This window comes from Triticum aestivum, chromosome 7D (genome assembly GCF_018294505.1).
Source record: "Triticum aestivum cultivar Chinese Spring chromosome 7D, IWGSC CS RefSeq v2.1, whole genome shotgun sequence".
Lineage (NCBI taxonomy): Eukaryota > Viridiplantae > Streptophyta > Magnoliopsida > Poales > Poaceae > Triticum > Triticum aestivum.
In genome coordinates this window covers 114,170,592-114,193,331 of record NC_057814.1, presented here as the reverse complement: position 1 = coordinate 114,193,331, position 22,740 = coordinate 114,170,592, and the positions used below count along the sequence as shown (strand labels likewise).

The 22,740-nt window shown below is 42.7% G+C and overlaps 2 protein-coding genes across 2 annotated transcripts; both read left to right on the top strand.

Moving 5' to 3' along the window:
- Positions 1-5,160: 5,160 nt before the first annotated feature.
- Positions 5,161-9,387, top strand: LOC123170930 (probable apyrase 3). The gene is made up of 7 exons (XM_044588639.1): positions 5,161-5,471; positions 6,002-6,130; positions 6,246-6,302; positions 6,797-6,889; positions 7,081-7,286; positions 9,126-9,217; positions 9,302-9,387. The coding sequence occupies exons 1-7, from the start codon at positions 5,226-5,228 to the stop codon at positions 9,385-9,387; spliced, it is 909 nt and encodes a 302-aa protein (XP_044444574.1). The 5' UTR covers positions 5,161-5,225.
- Positions 9,388-20,014: 10,627 nt separating this feature from the next.
- Positions 20,015-21,254, top strand: LOC123170929 (probable apyrase 3; the record flags this gene model as incomplete). The annotated part of the gene is made up of 3 exons (XM_044588637.1): positions 20,015-20,242; positions 20,345-20,534; positions 20,680-21,254. Coding segments are annotated over 3 exons (549 nt in total), but the record flags the coding sequence as incomplete, so codon positions are not given.
- Between the last annotated feature and the right edge of the window lie 1,486 nt (positions 21,255-22,740).

Here is a 22,740-nt window from a genome sequence, read left to right as displayed (position 1 = left end):
GCCCTTCAATGAATTTATTAAACATGCTTTCAACCTCGGTCGTCATGGAGGTTTTAAATGTGTCCAAAGCCACATTGAATTCCTCACGAGAGACCGCGGTTCCCCCATCCCCCGTAGACGAGACCGGATTCGCACCAGAGTGCTCCTCCACACCATCTACGACGTCAACCATACTCTCGAACGGCAAAGTACTTAATAAAGAGATGAGGCTCTGATACCAATTGAAAGGATTGATATAGTTGACTAGAGGGGGGTGAATAGGCAACTAACAATTTTTAGCTTTTCTTTACCAATTTAAACTTTGAATCAAAATAGGTTGTCTAGAAATGCAACTAGGTGAGCAACCTATATGATGCAACAACAACAAGCACACAAGCAAGCAAGGGATATAACACAAATAAGCTTGCACAAGTAAAGGCACGAGATAACCAAGAGTGGAGCCGGTGAAGACGAGGATGTGTTACCGAAGTTCCTTCCTTTTGTGGGGAAGTACGTCTCCGTTGGAGCGGTGCGGAGGCACAATGCTCCCAAAGAAGCCACTAGGACCACCGTATTCTCCTCACGCCCTCACACAATGCGAGATGCTGTGATTCCACTATTGGTGCCTGTGGAGGTGGCGACCGAACCTTTACAAACAAGGTTGGGGATATCTCCACAACTTAATTGGAGGCTCCCAACGACACCACGAAGCTTCACCACAATGGACTATGGCTCTGCGGTGACCTCAACCGTCTAGGGTGCTCAAACACCCAAGAGTAACAAGATCCGCAAGGGATTAGTGGGGGAATCAAATTTCTCTTGGTGGAAGTGTAGATCGGGGCCTTCTCAGCCAATCCCGAGCAAATCAACAAGTTTGATTGGCTAGGGAGAGAGATCGGGCGAAAATGGAGCTTGGAGCAACACTGGAGCTTAGGGTTGGAAGAGGTAGTCAACTAGAGGAAGAAGACACCCCTTATATAGTGGAGAATCAAATCCAACCGTTATCCACTTAACCAGCCCGCGACCTGCGGTACTACCACCCCAGAAAAGCAGTACTACCGCAAGGCCTCACGGTACTACCGCGACAGACCGCGGTACTACCACAGCTACGGCAGGAGCTAGGATAGGCTTGAAGCGCATGGGCTGAGGGCGGTACTGCCGCTGGCGCGGTACTACTGCTCCCCCTTGCGGTACTACCGCAAGGCAGGATTGGACTAGCCTGGGAAGGGTGCGGATGAATAAAAATACATCCGTGCCAACTTCCGCTGAAAATCGATCGATGCAAAAATCCGACACGGTACTACTGCACATGGAATGAGGTACTACCGTGCAGGGAGCGGATGTAAAAAATTACATCCGCCCCTACTTCCGCTCATGTGGCTGTGCCAGACCAGGACTCACAGTACTACCGCGCGCATGGGGCGGTACTACCGCGTAGGGCGCGGACGTAAAAAATTACGTCCGCCCCTACAGCCGCATGAGCAGTTGAGTCTGGTCTGAGGCCATGGTAGTACAGCTCCGTAGGAGCGGTACTACCGCGGGCACCTACAGTACTACCGCATGGGCGTGCCGTACTACCGCAGGGGCCTGCGGTACTACCGCATGCCCCAGAACAACAACACTAGGAATCCTTATCTTTGCATAGACGTGAGGAAAACGGAGGAAGCTCCAAAGCGCAAGGGGAAAGGCGGTGAAGAGGAAGGAAACGTGTACGTCATGATTCCACCCGAACCTTTCCGAAGCGGACCCCCTCTTAATAGTACAGCTCTCCTACGACTCAAATCCACCGAAAAGAAACGTAGAAAAACGCTGTCTTCAACAGTCTTCGAGGGGCGCCAAACCGTCTTGTGCCTAGGGATGAAACATCTGAAAAACTCAAGGCACACGATTAGTCCGCAAAAGCATTGTCATCAATCACCAAAACACCTTAGGGATAAGTATGCCCTTACAGCAGGGAACAACTCGGAGAACAGGAGAAAAATGATTGATGCTACTGACCACCGCCACAGGAGAAGATGGCGTTGCGTAGTGGGTCCTTGGTGAAGAAGCTTCCCAGCATGGAGAACTTGAAGGTGAGGGGGTAGTAAATGGTTGCGCGGGTTGGGCACCTACACCATCGATGACTATCTTCATCATGTTTTATTAAATGCTTAGGAAGTTTATTGCATTTTCCTTTGGTTGTGAATGTAGTGTCACATACTCCATAAGTAGTATCCACCAACAAATTAAGCTATGAACTTCTATGCTCTTACTTATAGTTATCAGTAGAATTGCTAATATAATATTGTAGTCCTATTAATTATTTGATATTAATTTGGATTGAATAAACTGCAACAAACTATGGAAAATTCTTGCATATTATGGTCACCGCCTTCATAACATTGGGAACATAAGTAGTGGAGTCTATGTCATTGGATAGGATTGTAGCGATTCACATCTATCAAGATGGAGTCCATGGTTCACAACAATGACCGGGTTTCTCGCACACTGTTGCAACGTCTACGCCACATTGTGTTAATTACCTTCACCATGATTAATCAATAATGAAAAATATATAGTCTATGTTTTTGGTAGTGCTTGTTTGGAATATAGTGTAGAGACTTTATCAGCCATTCTATATTTAAGCCTAAGCATGGGATTTGTTCTATCTTGTTTTGCATGAAAAATTGAATGCCCGGAGCTTGCTCCAAAAGAAAAACTTTCACCTATGAGCTACAATTGTGCAACATGAAATTTCCCTGCTAATTGTTGCATCATTTCTTCTTGACATGCCCCTTTGCTGCTAATTGTTGGGATTATGCCTGCCCTTAGAGGAGTAGAACCGCTCGATGTTTGAAGTGTTCAAGGATATGGAAAAACTAAATGTTCCTTTTTTGCATTGAGATTAATATCCTATAGCTTGGGCCATTTGGATTGTCAGAAATAAGTCTCCAGAGATGGAAATATGAAATTGGAACGATGGAATGTTCTTTGCCTGCACGAGCTAGCCATTGTTGGCCATCGAGCTAGACATTACTATGCAACCCGATTTAAAGAATGGCATATCAATAGGAACACTAGAACGATGTTTACTTTTTCATATTTGTGTAAGTTTCATACAAACTATATGTGAATAACTACTATACAAAATATAGTAAGTTTATTTGGATCTCCTTGAGTCTGGCCCTACTAGCTTCACCCACCAACGGACATGTGGAGTGGGTGTGAGGTTGCAGGTGAATTTTTCTACAAATATAGCTACAATATCACGCATGTGTTGCTGAGGGCGGGCCAGGGAGTGGCCCAACTAGCTTGGGCCACTGTGTAGACCTTTCTGTTGTGTGTGCGTACTGGGGGGGGGGGGGGGGGGGGGGGGGTCCGTGCCACCGATGGATGTTGTGTGCTGGTTGCTGTGAGAGCTAGTGCGTGTCGGCCGTGGCGAAGGGTGCCTTCTCGACGGTGACTACTCAGTCACGACTACTTTCCATTGGTCAGTGTGTCACCACCTGCGCATGCACGCATAGGATGCCATGTGCTTGTGTACACCTCATCGGGCAGTGAAAATTGGTCGGTCACTCCGCCTCTGCACTCCATTCATGCTAGCACGAGTGTGTCGTCGTCCATTCATTGGTCGTGAACCCCGTGTCGCCTTTCCTCGCCTCCTTTCACCGACAACGCCAATCGGTGTCGGTAGTGTTGCTGAATGACTAGACTCTCTCTGCCTACTGATACCAACATCGGCCCGCACTCGCAGAAGTGCGTCATCATCGCAATTCCGTCTCGCCCCATCTAGCAACCCCGTCAAACGATGTTGGTGGTGTGTGCTATTGTCGCGACTACGAGGACGATGCTTGAGCCTATGGTATGTCATCTTCACTTTGCTCCGCACCCATCGCTGCCGCAATTCCCTATTTTCCTGGCAACATCATTGACAGGTGTCAGTGGTGTTGCGCCTTCTTGCCATGGCCACGTTGACGACTTCCGGGGCGTGTAGTCGTCGGTCTATTCCCCACAGCTATTTCTAATAGGGTCTGGCGCATTCGTAGGTTGTTGCACTTGCAACCAAAAAAAAGGTGCAATATTATTTTGCACGTGTTTTTGGATTGCCTTGGCTTGTTTACATTCTCATTTTGTTCTTTGTTTTGCCGCCATCGTTTTTTATCTGCGGATGGTATCTCCCCTCCCCCCTTTTCTCATGTGGAGTGTTGTCTACGCTTTCTTGTGTTGTGTTGAATTCATGCTCCAGCCAACTCATCTAAAAATCCATGTGGGATCGATGTAGGCCGCAGAATTGTTTATTTAATACTGCGTTGACAGGGTCTTGAATTCAAGACCTCTTGGCTCGGATACCATATTGAATTCATGATCCAGCCAACTCATCCAAAAATCCAAACTAATGGAGGAAGGCGGGCAATATATTTCAACATGCTGTTCTGCTCGTGTTTGGAGATACCTCCAGAAGAATGTTTAAAATAGCTACGCTGCCCTTTTTCCCTATACACCCTTCCGATGGATCTCTCTCGCCGCAGCCACCCCACCAAAACAATAAAAATAACAACACAAAATAGCTCGCGAGCGAACACACAACAATGGATAACCATAAAAAGGACCGATGTGGGGAAGCATGCATCTGTTCCTAGTCTCATGGATGTTCTAATGTTACTAAATAACGGCGTCATTCGTATCATGATTCTATTGAAGAAAAGGAGAAAGAAATATTGGGCTCGGGTCTCATTATCTCAACGAGAGAGCGACGAGGGCGCAAGAACCGGCCCCTTGTTTGGAGGGATATCCATGCGTCTGTGTCGAATGCTCGGTAGGCGGTAGTGTGCCCAAAGGGTCCCTCTCGCTAGAATATGTAAACATGGAACGCATGGGGATAGTCCACGCCCCGGGCGGGGCCAGACAGGAACTGATTTGGATCAATACTTTATTAGCATTGGCAAACTTGGCAATTTCCTCAGATCTTTTCTTCTTTTGGAGTCCAGCGCAGCCACATATAGGTCTGTCAGATCCAACAACCCCATCCAAATCCTTTCACGACACACGTTGTGCTAGTGCTATCCGTATACATCACGTAGAGTACTGTAGACGTTCCATACGAAGGCAGCCGATTTCGGACTGTTGAGATGCGGAGTAGGGCCTCAGCCGCACGGCCAACCAAATCCCGGGGACGCTCACGAAAAAGTCCTGGCCCCTCCTTCCCTCTCACCCTTTAAAAGCCAACCAGTCGAGCAATTGCGGTAGCTACACAGCAGCAGCTCGCGATGGCTCATGCCTTGGGCATCATCCTCCTCCTCCTGCTCTCCTTGTTCGCCAGCTCTGCCCTCTCCGACGCGGTGCTCGGACGGAAGGCCGGCGTCATTCTCGAGGAGCCCAAGCTGGTGGCAGCCCCAGGGAAGTACGCTGTGATCTTCGACGCCGGTAGCACGGGCACACGTGTCCATGTCTTCCAGTTTGACAAGAAGATGGACCTCGTCGAGATCGGTGACGACATCGAGGTCTATGCCAAGGTATATATGACATGCCAACCACGTAAGAGCAAACTCTAGCAGAGTCGCTATATCGGTTCGATCACCGTAATAACCATTATTACTGCAATTTTGCTAAAAATGACACTCTAGCGGAGTCGTCATACCTGACAAGATCACCATAGTTTATTGAGTGCCCTTTTTATATGGGTTTCTAGCCTCCATATATGGCGACCCGAGGTTTCTTTTTGGACCGCATTCCTTATAATAGCAGCGTGTAAATTACATGTGGCACGAAGAAAACTTCATGTGGTCCCCACCTTCCGTAGAATGGCAAGATGATTGGAAAAAAGATGTCCTATTGACAAGTGGGTTTCACAATTATGAAAGCAAAATACAAAGACTTTGAGTTTGCGCACAAACCCAATAGCCTTCGTATTCATATGGAGCACACTCCATACGACGGATGGTGATCACACATATGACAACTCTCCCAGAGTTGATTTAACATCTTTGTTCACATCTATGTTCTTGTTTCTTTCTCACCCCTTTTAATCTGTTGGTGCGTGCAGTGGGAACCAGGACTGAGTTCATATGCCGGACGGCCACAAGAAGCGGCCAAGTCTATCATACCTCTGCTTGACAAGGCCAAGAGCACTGTGCCTCGGTGGCTCATGGGAAAAACACCCGTTAAACTAGGGGTTCGTTCGTAATTAACTAGTAATACAGATGAGAATGAAAATCACTAGCGACCAACAAAACCGAAATTCAGATCTGAACAAAAATCTTGACTAAAATTACCATTCGGATGTGCAGGCCACGGCCGGACTCAGGCTTATCGGAGATGACAAGGCAGAGCAAATTCTTGAAGCGGTATTTTTCATCTCTTAGACTTCTCCCGACACAAGTATCATAAGAATGGCATGCAGTGCCACTCAAGACAAAGATGATGTGTTACTATAATTAACGATACTATGATATAGGGCATAGAATAAGAAGAAATAACAACAAATAAATCTGTACGCAACTTCACACCGAAATTCTAAAAACAAGAAATAAAGTGGCATTATAATACTAGACTAGACTATGATATTACTATGCAATGGAAATCATGCACGCCACATGGTGTGTGTGGTAAGCAACCTCAAAACAAACAATGTCAAGAAAATCATACACTTTTTTGCGAAAAAGAAAATCATCACTAAAATACTAGTATATGATACTAACCACTATGAGAGGCCTTGGGTTGAGCGTGTATTTTTTTTTTTTTTGACGGAGCTATGCACATAGAAAAGTATATTCTCTTCTTGTTTCGGTGGATGCTAAGATTGAAGATCTGACTTGTTGAACCTATTCCTAAATTACAGGTCAGGGATGTTATCCACAGCAAGAGCAAATTTCAATACAATCCTAGTTGGATCAATGTTATCGAGGGATCTCAGGAAGGATCTTACATATGGGTATATGCTACTACTGCTACTGTTGTTGCTGCTGCTAATAGTACTACTGATCTTGTTGCTGATGTTAGTGTTGCTGCTGCTGCTACTACTGCTGCTGCACATGGCCTTAATTACTTCATCTATCTGCATATATACATTACATATAAATGCATACTCCGTATTTACCGATGTTACACAAATATTGCGCGTAGGTTGCTCTAAATTATTTGTTGGGTAAACTGGGAGGAGACTACGTCAAGACAGTAGGTGTGATAGACCTTGGAGGTGGGTCCGTGCAGATGACATATGCCATCTCTTCAGCTGCTGCTGCTGCCGCTCCCGTAGTGTCTGACGGGAAGGAACCGTACGTCACCAAAGAGTATCTCAAAGGAAGAGACTACAATGTCTATGCTTACAGGTTGGACCCTATAGCTCCTTTGTTTTTTTACTTACATCGGTCTTAATTACTGCAATTCTACAAGGCCCTATGGTACATATAGCTTCCCTAATTAAGCTCCTCTGTTCTTTTACTTACATGGATCTTAATTATTGCAATGCTACAAGGCCCTGTGGTACATAGTTTCCCTAATTAATGTCTTGATCGGTGGTAAATTTTGAACTAAACAGGTACTGCAGGCACATATACACCTGTTATTTTTGGACATGCTTCTAGGTTAATAGAATCGGTTAGAAATAAATCATGTAAAACCAACTATTAATCTTTCTGCAGCAAAATATAGAACAGGTTATAGTTGTATGACATAACTAACAATGATACATAGTTACATATTAGTACAATAGTAAAGAAATTTGGACTCGGAACTAATATTATGTAATGCATACCAGTGGAACAAGGGGTATGTGAAGAATACACGGAAAAAAAGTTCATTTGTTGATACCTAAGCTCTCGAATCATACAAGATGGATCCTCCGTTCAAATAGAACCATGTTGTGATAATCTTATTTTAAAGGGTTCTTTTATGATTTATGCCACTAGTTGTGTCCTACCACTTTGTCTTACCATTAGAACTTACAACTGCTCAAAAATGCCATCATTTCATGAGATGCTTCCCAAAAAATGCTATTAGACACCTCAAAATTGCATCGTCCCATTAGATGTTTACTCAAAAATGCCATTCAACATCGTTATTGTTAGGTCAAACCTGTTGACCATGTTATATGACTAGAATAACCTTAGACCCACATGTCAGTTCTCTCTACCTCACAATGATAAGTGTGAGCCTCACTTGTCAGGAGTAAGAAGCGAATTATTTTAGAAGAAAATAAGAACGTTGTTGGGGCTCCAGTGGGACTCACACTTTGTCGTAGTGAGATAGAGGGAGGGCAGACATGTTAGTCCATGCGTATTTTGGTCATATATCATAGTAAGCGGGTTTTGAGCTGACAGTAATGATGTCTAGTGACATTTTTGAGCATGCACCTAACGGAGTGATGGTATTTTTTAGCACTTGAAACTCCTAGTGGCAAAACTAAGTAGTGAAACACAACTAGTGGCATAAATGATAAAAGAAACTATTTTAAAATAGAGAAAGCTTGTTGGGAGATCTAAATTATAACAATCCATCGCAATGCCGATCTGGCTCCGCAATACTAAGTCTCATCAGAGCAAAATAGTTTTGGATTGTGTTGTGGTGGTTTTGCACGCGTGCAAGGCATCCAGGTGGATACAAAAACAAAAATATTATAGATAATGGGAAGATTAGAAATATATTAGGTAAATAGAGTTTTCTACTTCTCTGTATAAATACAAAATAGGAAATAGGAAATAGAGTAGCATATTAAAATTAGGGTGTAAGTCAACAAAGCCTCTTTTTTTTGGCGATCAATGTGAAAGCCATACTCTGTGCGTGGTGGTAAGCGTGTAACGATAGAGCATCCAAATGTCATGATGTCTTGCAAGGAGCTCCCTCCCCCTGTATGTATGTATGTTTCTCTTCTGTTTAGGAATCAAATGTTATCTAATGATACAATTTACTCAGGGACGGAGTTGCCTTGTAGGTTGGGGTCGGTTGGCCCCAGTGAAATTAGAAAATCTTTCTCTGGCTTAGCACTAACCACTCTTCACTTATAGAAGATGACCCCACTATCATATATATACCGACATCAGACTTCTTTGGCTTCGTCCCGGAATCTACTCATATGTAGTACTTTGTTTGCATTAATTTATTACTTTGAGATACTAGATTGCCTCTAAATTTTTTAGCTACTATGAAATCTGAGGATGTTTCCATTTCAGCTACTTGCACTACGGCGCATTGGCTTCTCGAGTAGAGATCTTCAAGGCAAGTAATGGGCCATTCAACTATTGCATGCTGCGCGGATTCAACGGTACATGGTCACCTTCCTCCTTTGGTTGAGTAAGTACATAATCAAGGAAATCTCAGTCTAATGCATATTTATCCTTGAATGAAGGTAAATACACTTACAATGGAGAGCAATACGACGCTATATACACTACAAGAAAAACTGTCTGTAGAGACATCATATTCCACAACTAGAGATGTGTTATTTCATCTCTAGGCAACCATAGAGTCGACTTAGTAAAGCGTCTTTGGAGCGTCTCCCCACGGACCGTCTCAAATCGTGTAGACACGTTAGCTAAGCGTCTATACATGGCATGAGATGCTATATTGGGATGTTCAAAAGCGTCCCTAGATATGAGGCGCTATATTAGGATGTTCAAAAGCGTCAATACAAATGAGACGCTATATTGGGACATTCAAAAGCGTATCTAGGTATGAGACGCTATATTGGGACGTTCAAAAGCGTATCTAGATATGTAGAGTCGTTCTGTTAGATGTGTTTATCACGTCTCTACTCATAGAGCCGGTTCATTCATCATGGGCACTAACTCCTTTCGTATACATGCTATTTAGAGATGTTATATTCGTCTCTAAGTATACTGAACTTTAAAATTTATTTGATTTATTTTCAATTTGTATTTCATCATTTCAAATGCAGTTACTTCATCACAACACATGCTTGTTTAGAATGATCAACATATATTGTCATATAAAGGCATCCACTCATATCACGATTCACATTCATAGGCAACAAATATTATATAAAGGGATCCTCCCATATCACCAATTATCACAAGCATCTCATTCGCACAATTTCAATTAGGAACAAACACCTTGAGTTCAGAATTGAATCAAATCAGATATTCATATGAAAGATGCAAATAATTAAGAAAAGATCTTACAACCAGAACGAAGTTTTCCTATGAAGGTAAATCCTTTACAAAATACATAATATTTGTCCATTCAAAAACTAATTGCTGTGTAGTTGCTCCTCGCTCCTACAATGCACTCCTTTTCTAATCTTGAGCTATCCTGAAAAAGGAAGATAACAGAGAAAAATTTGGAACGTAAGCTTTCAGAGTAGTGTGTGAAGAAATGTACTTGATGAAATTGTAAGAGATGTACCAGTGTTTGGTGGCTTGTTTTGTGGTTGTGAAGGAGTGCTCGGGAATGTTTTTGACCTAAAAAGCACATTGATTCTTCATAAATAATAAACCTTAAGTATGTACATTGGAGCATAATCGATGATTGTATGGAAGTGTACTTACGTGTGATAGAGGCCATGCAATGACATACCCAATAGAAACTTATGCACAACGGACACACCTTATCAACCACTAGTGGTTGGGGCCGCCATTGCGGGCCTCCTGAGAGGAAGCTCGGCGATGCCAGGTAGGTAGACGCCCCTTCTGATTCCTTAATTCTCTTCATTCTCAACTGATGTATACACATACATACATGCATGCTTGATTCGTGGTGTGTGTCAATCATACACCACCAGTTCACCATTATATACAAAAAGAAAATTGCACTTAATTTTTTCGGACATATGTATGTTTGCAATTTGCACTTAATACAGACAGACTAATTTTTCATGAATTTTGCCCATACTATATTGCACATGCAAACATTAGTAGGTTTTTTAAGGGGTGTTCTATGATAGCAATCTACCATTGTCAAAACAAGAAACATGACTCATTAGCAATGTGCAAGACACACGAATTGAGAAAGAGCGGACAGAAGACGTCAAGTTGAAGGACTGTACTTCTCAACCAATGCTATGGGGTTTTGTAGTTCTTTTGATCTTCCAACATTGAAGAAGTCATCAACAATGGTTCTGAGCACACCATTTTTGGCCCAACATATGCAAGCATCAAAAATTTGGGGGGGGGGGGGGCTGTTGCCATGCAAATTGTAGCTGGTCCAACCTATTTTCTTTCACCCACTCGTTGCAACAATTTTTTCTTAAATCTTATAGGACAAAGGAAGTTTGCATGACCAGACAACAGAATACCCAGACCTATGAAGATGCAAGAGTTCACCCTGATAGATAGATTGAGAAAATGTGAAATCTTCAATAGTCAAAGCAAAAGGGTTGTTACCATATGGCTCAATTCAGTATTTTTTTGAAACTTTAGTATGATATCTAATTAAAATGATTTGAAATACAGCTCTTTTTACAGAATAAGAATCTTACAAGTATTTTGTCTTCAGGATGTGAGAACCTCTAGCATCAAAATATTTGACATTCCTCTTGTGGTCTAGACGTTTCCAGCATGGTACAGAAGGGAAACTTAAGGACATAGTCCATCTGAAATTATCAAAGCACATAATTAGACATAACTTGAGAATAAGCTGCCAGACCAATAGCATATGTTGTCTAGGATTAATTCATGTTCTGATACACTGACTGTTGAAGCCTTGTATAGTTCCAGTACAGTGACAAAGAAATATGAGGTTCTAGATTAGAAAAATGTACAAAATTAGGCTAGCATGCATTGAATATGTTTGGTACTCAATACTGGAAGAAAAGCAGTAAACGCCCCAACCAATTTCCTACTTGTACTACATGGTGTTATTCCATCATACTCAAAGTACAGGAATATAAAGTATTGGTACGTGCAAATTGGTAACTGAAGTAATAGGACAGAGTTGTGCAAAAGCAACACAGAGACTCAACTGACCACTTTGTCAAAATAAATAAATAACTGGTAATTGGACTGTTAGCTGATGGATGGATATATGCAATCAGTAGAAGGATAAACACATACTCCATGGTACATTGCATCTCTATAAACAAAAACATGCATGGTACGTCTCTGCATATTAGTACACCATGCAGTATAGTATATGATCTTTTTGTCTCTAATTGCATGTCTCAATCACTCAAAATAAACCATTCACCTTTCTTGTAGAATTTGAAGTCCCGGACAAATGTTGCATGGCTGCCATGCTACCTGTTAACAACCACATGTATTTGGTGGAAGGACTGAAAATTCTTTTGCTCAGACACAGTGGTAATTGATCTCCGTCAAATTTTCATGCATTGGAAAACACAATAATCTTTGCAGTCATGTTCAATCCAATACTAATTTTTTATGAAGGAAAGAAACACAATATTACACTTCAAATAACAGAATAAGATAAAATTACTCTTAATTAAGAAATGGAGGTCCGTAACAAGGAATCCTAACCAACAAGGGCAGTAATTTTCGCACATTCTAATTGTAATCTGGAAATTAAGATTTCTAGAGAAAGAACCAACAAGAGGCAATGGTATAGACAGAAGGTGTGGTTAGGCTTAGTTAAGAATATTGGAACAACCAATACCATTAGCTACCAAGAAAAAGAAGCACCAGGTGAAGAAATAAGCAGTAGATTGTTGGAGATCAGATCAGACACTGCGACGCTGACATCATCTCTCAAATCCCTTCGCATTGAATTAGTTCAGCGCTGCACATCATGATTTGGCGACCTCAATATTTCCCTGACCCCATCACAATGTCGTATAAATAATTGTTTAATGAAAGGCAATGCAAGGAGTATAATATGTATATCTAGTCGAGCCTAATTCTCTTTCATATTTCTTCTACAGAGTCTGAAACTCATATCCCAAGCAATCAGGAACACGTGGAGCTTTAGTGGGACAAAATAATAACCGACTCGCTATTTTGCACTGTTTCCATGAATAAGATCATAAATCCATATGGCATAGTACAGATCCATGCCCCGATTCTCATCCTGCAAATTGCAATAAGAGATGTAAGCTATAAATAAACATGTAAAACAAAAAATGTCATGCCCTTACCACACAAATTAGAATCTACACTAATTTTTTGGTTAAAATCATGGCAATTTGAAAAGAACCAGCCACAACTCATTGGCTTGAAATCTTTCCTGTGCGTTGATGAAGTTACAAGCATGTACATAATTTACAGAAACCTAACCTAATAGAATCTCACACGAGGAGGTTACAATACAAGAGAAAGAGCTCACCTCCTTCTTCCTTGTGAGGTTCCAGATCCTCCATGTCATATTCTCCAACCGTGTGTTCCTCGTTCACCTATGAGGCTATGACACATCTTGCAGATCGATCAATAAATGCGAAGCAAACAGGAGAAATCTTGCCATGTTCTCCGGCAACAAATGGATATATACAAGGAATCAAGAACTGACAAAATAGACGCAAGCAAGCGTAAACTTGTGATAAATGGAGTTTTCAATTTCACAAATAACCATCAGCAGTTAGTAGAACATCGCAGCCGCAGCAGAACCAGCAGAAGACAACAACACCGAACAGATACATCCAGCATCACACACACATCTGCCAGCAGCACAGATAGTAGCCTTACTCCACAAATTAAGATCTAGATAGGAAACTGAGAGAAGCGAGCCTGAGCCTAACGTGTAATAACTAACCAGTGTAATTAGCTTATCAGCAAAGAGATTTCATTCATCACATCGTGTTCTATTTGATAGTGCCCAGATAAGTAATCAACTGCAGCTTCATTCATTAAATCTAGTCTGAGAATTGGACAAATCTGCCTATATTTAGCCTCCAATTTTGTACTTTGTTGTGCTGCCACCATGGCTCTCTTTGTGTACAATTGAGAGAGGTTCAGGAAGAGAGATAGGGTAAGGGAGACAGCGCCGAGGGGAGCGAGGGAGTATCTGTGCATGGAGGGAAGACTGGCCTCACCGGCGTCCACCAGTGGTGGCGAGGAGGCCACGTGGACGATGACTGCCTCAAGCGGAAGAACAACGCCGATGACGGATCTTTCGAGCTCTCGTTGCAGTTGTCAATAGCAACCTCGTCGTCCTCGTCAGGAGGCCCCATCATCGTTCACCAGCGCTGTCGGCTGGTGCTCCTACCACCCAGCACCTCTGACAACCACTTCGACTGAATCGATCTGCCGCCTCCCTCGTCGAGTCAGACCACGGGTCGAAACCACCGCCGCCTCCACCCTCTCCTTCCTCCGTCAGACTATCTAAGATCAATTCTACTACTGTTGAGTTTTTCCATGTAAAATTAGATTGGACCAAACAGTTGCTCACATATGTCAGAATAGAATTCTAGGCAAGCAAACAATTCACCGAACACTTAGAGTGCATTGCCTACAGGAAGGAAGTAAGGAGACGAAGGAGAAGATCATTCAGACTTTAGGTGCATAAATGAAGGAGGCCAGTTTGGTTGATTTGATGATAAAACTGTAGGGGCTATGGGAATCAAGGATCACCTGCTTGACGTGGTTGAGGCTGAAGATGCTGGATGGAGACAAGACCTGCTTGCGTGGTGTTGTACCGACGGAACGTGCGGCGGAGCTTCGGGTGAAGAACGAGACCTGCGTGGTTGCGGCTTCGTGACCGCGAGGACGATGTCGGGAGGAGCATGGCTTCGTGACGGTGAGGACGACGGCGTTGACGGCTCCAACTAGAGAGCTTGCCGATGGAGGAAAACGAGAGTCCCCGGTGGGCGGAGCAAGGGGCGGAGGGCACCCCGTGAGGGCGAGGCTTACACTGTGCGGGGTGCGGGAATGGGCGGCGCGCGGGGTGCGGGGATGGGCAGCGCGCATGGTGGTGATGCCGGCGTAGATTGGAATCGGGAAGTTGGATAAATGGGGAGGTGGGGGAGATGGTGGCGAGTAAAATTATCCGGACACATATATGGAGATAAAAAAAATGAGACGCGGGAAATCTTTGCGCGGTAAAGAACGCGCCAAAAAAATTAAGCAAAAATAATCTGGGAACCTCAGATTTGGTTGTAAGTGCAAATAGTTTGGGATCGCCAAGTACCCCATATATGGATAAATATATTTTTATGTTTATTTTTACCGGATAAATCTGCATTCTTAGTTCTTTTTCCAAACAAGATCAAACTTTATGGGGTAATATACGTGTAAGAAGTAATATGCACGTAGTTTTAATAAAAAATATAAAGCCAGTGGTAGATCAATGATGTCACTATCTGTCCACGGACGCGTCTGCAAACACACATACGGGAGCCGGCCATTCGTTACTATACCCGAAACGCCTGCATGCATTTCAAACATAAAAATGAACCAAACGGAGGAATTTTACGTAAACCAAATGAGTTTCATGCAAACCGAATAAATAAAAGTACGATACATTTACATAAACCGGGCGAGGACAAGCAGTGAATCCTCCAGGCCAATCTTGATTGTTAAGACTTCGTATTTGTATTAGTTTATAACTTCTCGTATACCTTGTAAACCTTGTATTTGTACATGATTTCATCTTATAAATATATAGGTAACGGCATCCTTCAGTATCGGCGTGCTCGCCGCCGCATGCCTTCTTCACCAATGGGTGGGGGGGAGGGGGGGAGGGGGGTCCTCACTACATCCCTAATCCCTCGGCGATGTCGTCGAACCAGCGGTGGCCGATGCTCCTTTGCAGTTAATCATGTTTGTCAGTACCTCCACTAATCTCGCGATTCACACTGATCTACTGTCAAGCACATGCTTCGCTATGTTTGGATGACAGTCTCTCATGGCTTACACCTTGGGCCTGCTCTCGCTGGCGTTCTTTTTTGCTTTCTTGGATGTTGCATGGGTCCTGGATCGGTTGAGGGCCCAGGCCTCTCGATGCAAGATTGGGTCGTTGCGGACCCACTCCGGCGCGGCGTCTAATGTGACGAACATGGCCTAGCGCTGCGCGTTGCATTGCTCCTCCTCCCATGCCGCCCTCTCGGACTCCGTCAGGGTGCTACGCGGTGATGTGTCGCCACCGCTCCCGAGATAATGCAAGAGGCGCCCGGGAGGGATCCTCCTCCTTCACGGCCTTGTCACGCTAGCTGCAGCGTGGCGGTAACACCGACCAGCCGAAATGGCCGAACGTGTTGCATGGCAGGGAGGGGGTGCTCCTTCTTGACTTTCTCCTTGACGAGGCATCCAATTCAGAAGTCGTGGTTGCAAGGGGGACTCCTACTTCACACGACGGTGAGGCGGCAACGTCGGCTCCTCCATGACATGGTGGCAAAGCCGCGAGGGAGATGCCGGATCACGGTCATGGAGGGACCGCTCGAGGAGGAACTCCAGGTACTCCTTGTCCGACACCACGGCCTCCGCTGAGGCCAGACTTGCCCATCATGGCCTGAGTCTAAACGCACACAACCTCCCCTAAATTTGCTTCCGGTTTGCAGGATTTCGGATGCGTGAACATTTTGGGTACCATGTTGGGTCGCAAAAATCATCTAAACATTTGTTGGCGTTTTACGGCACAGTGTTGGAGATGCCGTAATATTGGTTTTTGCCTGATTTTCCCCCAAATAGGGATGCCGAAGACCTTCGTTTTGAAGAAAATCCAATGATCATAAGAGTATAAAAACATGTAGTTTAACAATTCATTGATTTCACTAAATACCCCTGGTTTCTTTTGAATTTTTATGATTTCACAAATTTACATACATTCATTTTGACCTATATTTACTTTTATCTCGATTTTCAAATTTAAAATTATTCGTATTAAAAAAATCATTGATTTGTCCGAAACAAATTTACGTACATTCACTATGAACTATATATTTTATTTCATCTTGATTATTCCAATTCGAACAAAATTTACTTGCTTTGTCAGAAAAATTTACTTACATTCATTTAGACCTATATTTTCTTTTCTCTAAATTTTAAAATTAAAAATGATTTGAATTAAAAAATATATTTGATGATTTCTCCAAAAACATGTACATTGATTGTGCACTATAATTCCTTTTATCTAGATTTAAATTTAAAAATTATTTGAATTCAAACAAAAATTAGTTGATTTGTTCGAGAAATTTATGTCCATTCATTCTGACCTATATTTTCTTTTCTCAAGATTTTCAAACTTAAAATTATTGGAATTCAAACAAAAAATTCATTGATTTTTCCAAACGAATTTACATACATTCATTCTACACTATATTTTTGTATCTATGTTTCCTAATTTAAAATTATTCAAATTCAAACTAAATTTAGTTTTTTTTGTCCAAAAAATTATGTACATTAATTCTTCACTATATTTCCATTTTAGTAGTTTTTAATTTAAAATTATTCAAAATTAGAAAAATCTAGTTGATTTCTCCACATAGAATCTAGAATATAAGTTGTTTTCTTACATAAAAAACCAACAGTGCAACATTTGGACGGTGAGGTCAAGAGACGTCTTCTTAGTCTCTTTCCTGTATAGAAAACCCACGAGCATTGATGATCAATCCTTACAGGGTGCGTCCACTCCATAGGGACGAGGAACCTCGACAATAAAAAGAAATACAGATTTTTTTTAAATAGTGAACATTTTTTAAAAATGATTTCTTTTGAAAATATAGAAAGAAATTATTTCAAATAAAATTTAAAATTCGGAAAAACAAAACTTATGAAAAGGAATTAAAAATAAATAAAAAGAAAAAGAAACAGAAAAACGAAAAGAGAAAAATGAAGCATGAAGCATGAAAAACAAAAAAGGAAAAAGAAACAGAAAATTGAAAAACTAGTAAAACTTGTTAAGGAAATTTGTAGAAGGTTCCCAGAACCGGCCAGGAACCCTCTAGAAGGTTCCAAAAACAAAATACTGTAGCATGGGCATTATCTCGTAATTGGGCCGGCCCATCTCGGTCGCTCGCCTCTGTGGGAATCAGCAAAGCGGCAAATAGGGATTTCCTTCCACTCCATAGAAATATCTTTCAACATAATTTTGTTTGCAACAATTAAGCTGTCGCATTCGAAATCACTAATTAAGGAGCACTCCTTCCAAAGATCAGTCCCACCTTCGTAGGTTGGGACAAGTGGTGCACTGCAAGTGCGGCACTTGTCGCAACTTATGAGTTTTTTCCTTTTCTCGTAGTTCTGTATATTCAAAATGTTTTATCTCTTAAAATGTGCGTCCAAATGTCGAATCATTTTCACCGTTGAATTTCTCGCATCGAGATATTCAAAACTAGATGCCATGTTGAAAGGTCTTGACAATTTTTTCCGTGCAAAAAAGGAAAAAAAACAGAACCAGGAGCATGTTTTTCCTTTTCCGAAAGAGGCACGACCGTGCCTCTCGCAGAAACAAATCCGTGCCTCTTGTGGAAGCAAACCCATGCGTCTCGCGGAAGGCAAAAAAATGCGTTTTTCCGTTTTCGAGAGGCACGGCCGTGCCTCTCACGGAAGCAAACTCGTGCCTCTCGCAGAAGAAAAAAAAAAGAAAATATTTTTTTTTCTTTCGCGAGAGACACGGTTTTGCTTCCGCGAGGAAACGGGAAAAAAATTGTTTTTTGTTTTTTTTTCTTTCGCGAGAGGCACAGTCTTGCTTCCACGAGAGGCATAGCCGTGCCTCTCGAAAACAAAAAATAACGCATTTTCTGTTTTCTTCTTTCGTGAGAGGCATGGTTTTGCTTCCGCGAGAGGCATGGTGTAGCTTTCAAGAGAGGCACAGTCGTGCCTCTAGGAAATGGGAAAAACAAGTTTTCTATTTTTTTTCTTCTGCGAGAGGCTCGATTTTACTTTCGCGAGAGGCGCGGCCATGCCTATTTCGGAATGGGGAAAATGTGGTTCCTGTTTTGTTTTTTCGTTTGTTTTTTTCGTCTGGTTTTTTCGACCGGTTTTTTTGTGGAAAAAAATGTTCGTCAAAACCTTTCAACATGGGGTCTAGTTTTAAAGATCTCGACGTGAGAAATTCAACGATGTAAACGGTTCGAGATTTGGATGCACAGTTTGAAAGATAAAACATTTTGAATAAACGGGTCTACGAAAAAATGGAAAACTCAGAGGTTATGCACCACTTGTCGCAATCTGGAGAGGCGGGAGTGATCTTTGAAAGGAGTACTCCTTAATTAGTGATTTCGAAGAATCTACAGTTTTATTTTGAGTTGCTAAGTAGAACTTTCTTTATCAGCTTGGACGCATATGATTTTAGCGGCTTCTCGCAAGGGACAAAAATAATCCTATACGATGGATAGACCAAAAATTCGGAGAAACACACGTCACTTTATTATTATTATTATTATTATTATTATTATTATTATTATTATTATTATTATTATAGAAGTGTCATTGTGGCCGAATGGTTGGCGCTCACACATGCAACGAGCTTACGATGCAATAGGTTCGAACCGGGGCTTCCCTATTTTTGCACACCCCTTTTTCCGTTTTGATTTCTATTTTAATTCATATTATCCATCTTATATAAAGCTAATTGTGCTCAATAAACGTCAAACGTCAGCTGATCTAGTCGCTGTGTATGCGAGCCGAATCGCAGAAGCTTAGTGTTCAATTTCCAATCAGCCGCTCTAGCATTTTTCATTTTATTTGAAGTTTTTCTGCGTAACTAAATAATATGCAATGGTATTTTCTGAAGAAAAGACAGTGCACTAGGGCTACCCACCGCCCCAACCACTAACAGTGGCCCCCGTCACGTTGGCACGCCACACGTGCATGGGATACAACCGCATACGGTAGAAATCACTGTGTATGAACAGAATGACAACTTAGACGATCAAAAGCATGTATTTTGCAAGTTTATGCATCAAATTGACCGCCGTGCGCAAGTTATAAGACTCGAGGTGTATTTACCTCTTTTCTTAAGTCTAAGATAGAATAGAGTCACACATCAAAACATCTCATAAATCGTCTCTTAGAATAGAGTCGCACATTAACGTCTCACAAATCGTCTCTGAGAATAGAGTTGCACATTAAAAACGTCTCACAAATCGTCTCTAAGTTAATTAAAATTAAATACTTAAGTTTTGAAGGCTAATTACGATCAGAAGTTTGTGGCGCTCTATAAACGTCTCAAAAAGCGTCTTTAGATCGCTAGTGTTCATGGGCGTAGAGACGAATAAAAAAGCGACCCAGGAAAAGCGACCATACGTGGTGTTTTTGTTGTAGTGATAGCTCCACCACAAGGAGCAGCATATGACAAGTGCAGAGAGGACATCACCAAAGCACTGAAGTTGAATGCACCCTGTGAAACAAAGAACTGCACCTTCAACGGCGTGTGGAGTGGCGGCGGTGGAGCTGGCCTGTCCGACCTCTACATCACCACCAGCTTCTACTACACGGCATCACAGGTTACAGGGAGCTACTGACCAATTAATTAATCTAGATGCATGTGAATTAGTGTTGGCTACAAGAACTGATGAACTGTGTGTGTGTGTGTGTGTGGCCAACAGGTTGGCTTGATCGACAGCGAGGCTAGCAGTGCAAAGACCACCCCTGCGGCTTGGAGGGCTGCGGCAGAGAAGATTTGCCCGCTGAGCTTCAAGGAAGCGAAGGATGCGCACCCAAGGGTCCGAGCCATTGACACGCCCTACATTTGCATGGATCTCATCTACCAGTACTCCTTGCTCGTGGATGGATTCGGTAAGCAGCTGCAAATATATATTAGTCTTCACTGTTTAGTTTTCGTTGATCGATGAATGGATTTTGGTACAGCCGTTGGTGTTTTATGGCAATGTGAGGCCAATCAACTAGACTTGGTTTAGCTGATATGATAAGGTATATGTAGGTTTGGAGCCGACAAAAGAGATCACAGTGGCAGAGAAGGTGAAGTACGGGGAATACTTCATCGAAGCCGCATGGCCTCTTGGGGAAGCTATAGAGGTCGTGTCGTCCACAAATCGGCTCCGTGATGCATGATTTAAAGTGATATAGTCCCTCGCCACAAGTTGCATGTGTAGCTATCCATAGAGGTAGCATGGACGCATATGCATGCTTACCATCTCCTTTTTTCCTCAGAAGTGCCAAGCACACCCTATAGATTTGGATTGTTTACTATTTGCAATAATATTTTTAGATTGTGTTTCTTGAGCTATAGCATGGTCGTATGCTTGGATGTTCGACGCAATATGTGTGCAAATCATATTATCTAAAAAGTTACACCATTATATGCTTGTGCTTGCATATTGTGGAATAGTGCAAGTTATACCTAACATGTGTGCAATTTTTTCATCGTTTGATTAAATTGTTTTCCTTTTAGGGTGTACAGAACAAAAAACATGGCTGGAATGTATCCATTAGATTAAAATCTCACGGGTAGAAAAGAAAGTGACTGATATACACACACAAAATCAGGCACGTGAAGCGTAGGTCCTCCCAAAAAAAATCATGACCAAGAAAGCCCGCAGCAAATATCTTAGGTAAGAAATATTCTTCCTCAAAGTGGCACCGACGACAAATCGGAGGATGGCGTTGGTCGTCGGACACTCGATGGACATGACTAATATATGCTCACGACGTCGGTGTCATGTGAAGGGGATGCTGTTGCGCAGAGGCGGAGGTACATGTATGCCGGGGGGGGGGGGGGGGGGGGGGGGGGGGGGGGGGTGTTCCCCCCTCCCCCAACCCCCAGGAAAAACTTATGAAGTGTATGTGATCCTCCAGCTGCGGCAGTTGTTTGGCTTTCGAGACGATCGTCGCGGTGGAGGGCATGGACTGGGCCGAGGAGGGATACCTCTGCATGAAGCGCGTTGTCGGGCTCTGCGGAGTTGCGAGGGCGGCGTATTACCCCGTCAAGAAGTACCTACTCAGTGTCTCGACTAGAATGCATGATCAGGAGCTTGAAATAAAACATGACCAGTAGAAGGCGGACCTCATTAGCTGCTGCGATGTCAGTAGTGAGCATGCATGTGTTGTTTCTTGCTTTGTAAAGCAGGCCAGGGAAAATAAAAAAGGATAATTGGTTTTATACCCTTAATTGTGTTTCCCTCGTTGGGATTGTCCCTAATTTCTAAACACACTTGGTCTTGCCCAATTTATTTTGGCGTCTTGTGCTTTTGCCCTTTGACCATTTGACCATTACTTTAAAAACTTCATAATTAATTCATACTAAATCAGAAAAATGCAAATAAGATATTAAAATATTCGAAAAAACATCACATGTATGTCAATGTCACTTGCATTTATGACAAAAGTGTTGGTAAGTGTCCATCCGAGTTTTAGCTCTTATCATACCACCATGAACAATAAAATCTAAAAAAATTAAAAAAAAAGTTGATGGAAAAGAATGTCAATTGTTTTAACTGTTTGCCAAGTTTCATCAAGGAATGACATTCGTGAAAGTCGTGGCAAAAAAAACAACACATGAAAATAGATTTTTTTGGAAAAAATTCAAAAAAAAAAAACAATCAACACTCAAAAAAACAACCTCACCATGAGTCAACATAGATACCACTTCGCTTAGACTGGCTTTTGACCGGTCAAAAGTAGCTCGTGGCCTAGCTTTTAGGGAGGAACTGCTGTGCATATCGGTCAACACAGGCCCGTCCATCCGACGTCCACCAAGCTCCCCGTCATCCTTTTCTTGCTCTGTTGCACGGCGGTGGTTTCGCTGTCACCTTCTATCACTGCTTCTGTAGAGCCATGGCAGCCGCCGTCCGAGCTATCGTCGTCTCCCTCACCTGCCGCCTCGCGCCCAGGCACCGCCTACCCGCCGCCTACAACGACGCCGTCCTGGCCGTGACATAGGTACGCATGGCGAGCTTCGGGCAGCAGCTCCGGCGGGAACATGACGGTCAACGCCGGCCTCCGGACTAAAGGCGCTGGCCCGGGGACACGCTCGGTGGAGGAT

Coding starts and splice junctions, on each gene's coding strand:
- LOC123170930 (XM_044588639.1), top strand. CDS start 5,226: ATGGCTCATGCCTTGGGCATCATCCTCCTCCTCCTGCTCTCCTTGTTC. Junction 5,472..6,001: donor ACATCGAGGTCTATGCCAAG/GTATATATGACA, acceptor TGGTGCGTGCAG/TGGGAACCAGGACTGAGTTC. Junction 6,303..6,796: donor CAGAGCAAATTCTTGAAGCG/GTATTTTTCATC, acceptor CCTAAATTACAG/GTCAGGGATGTTATCCACAG.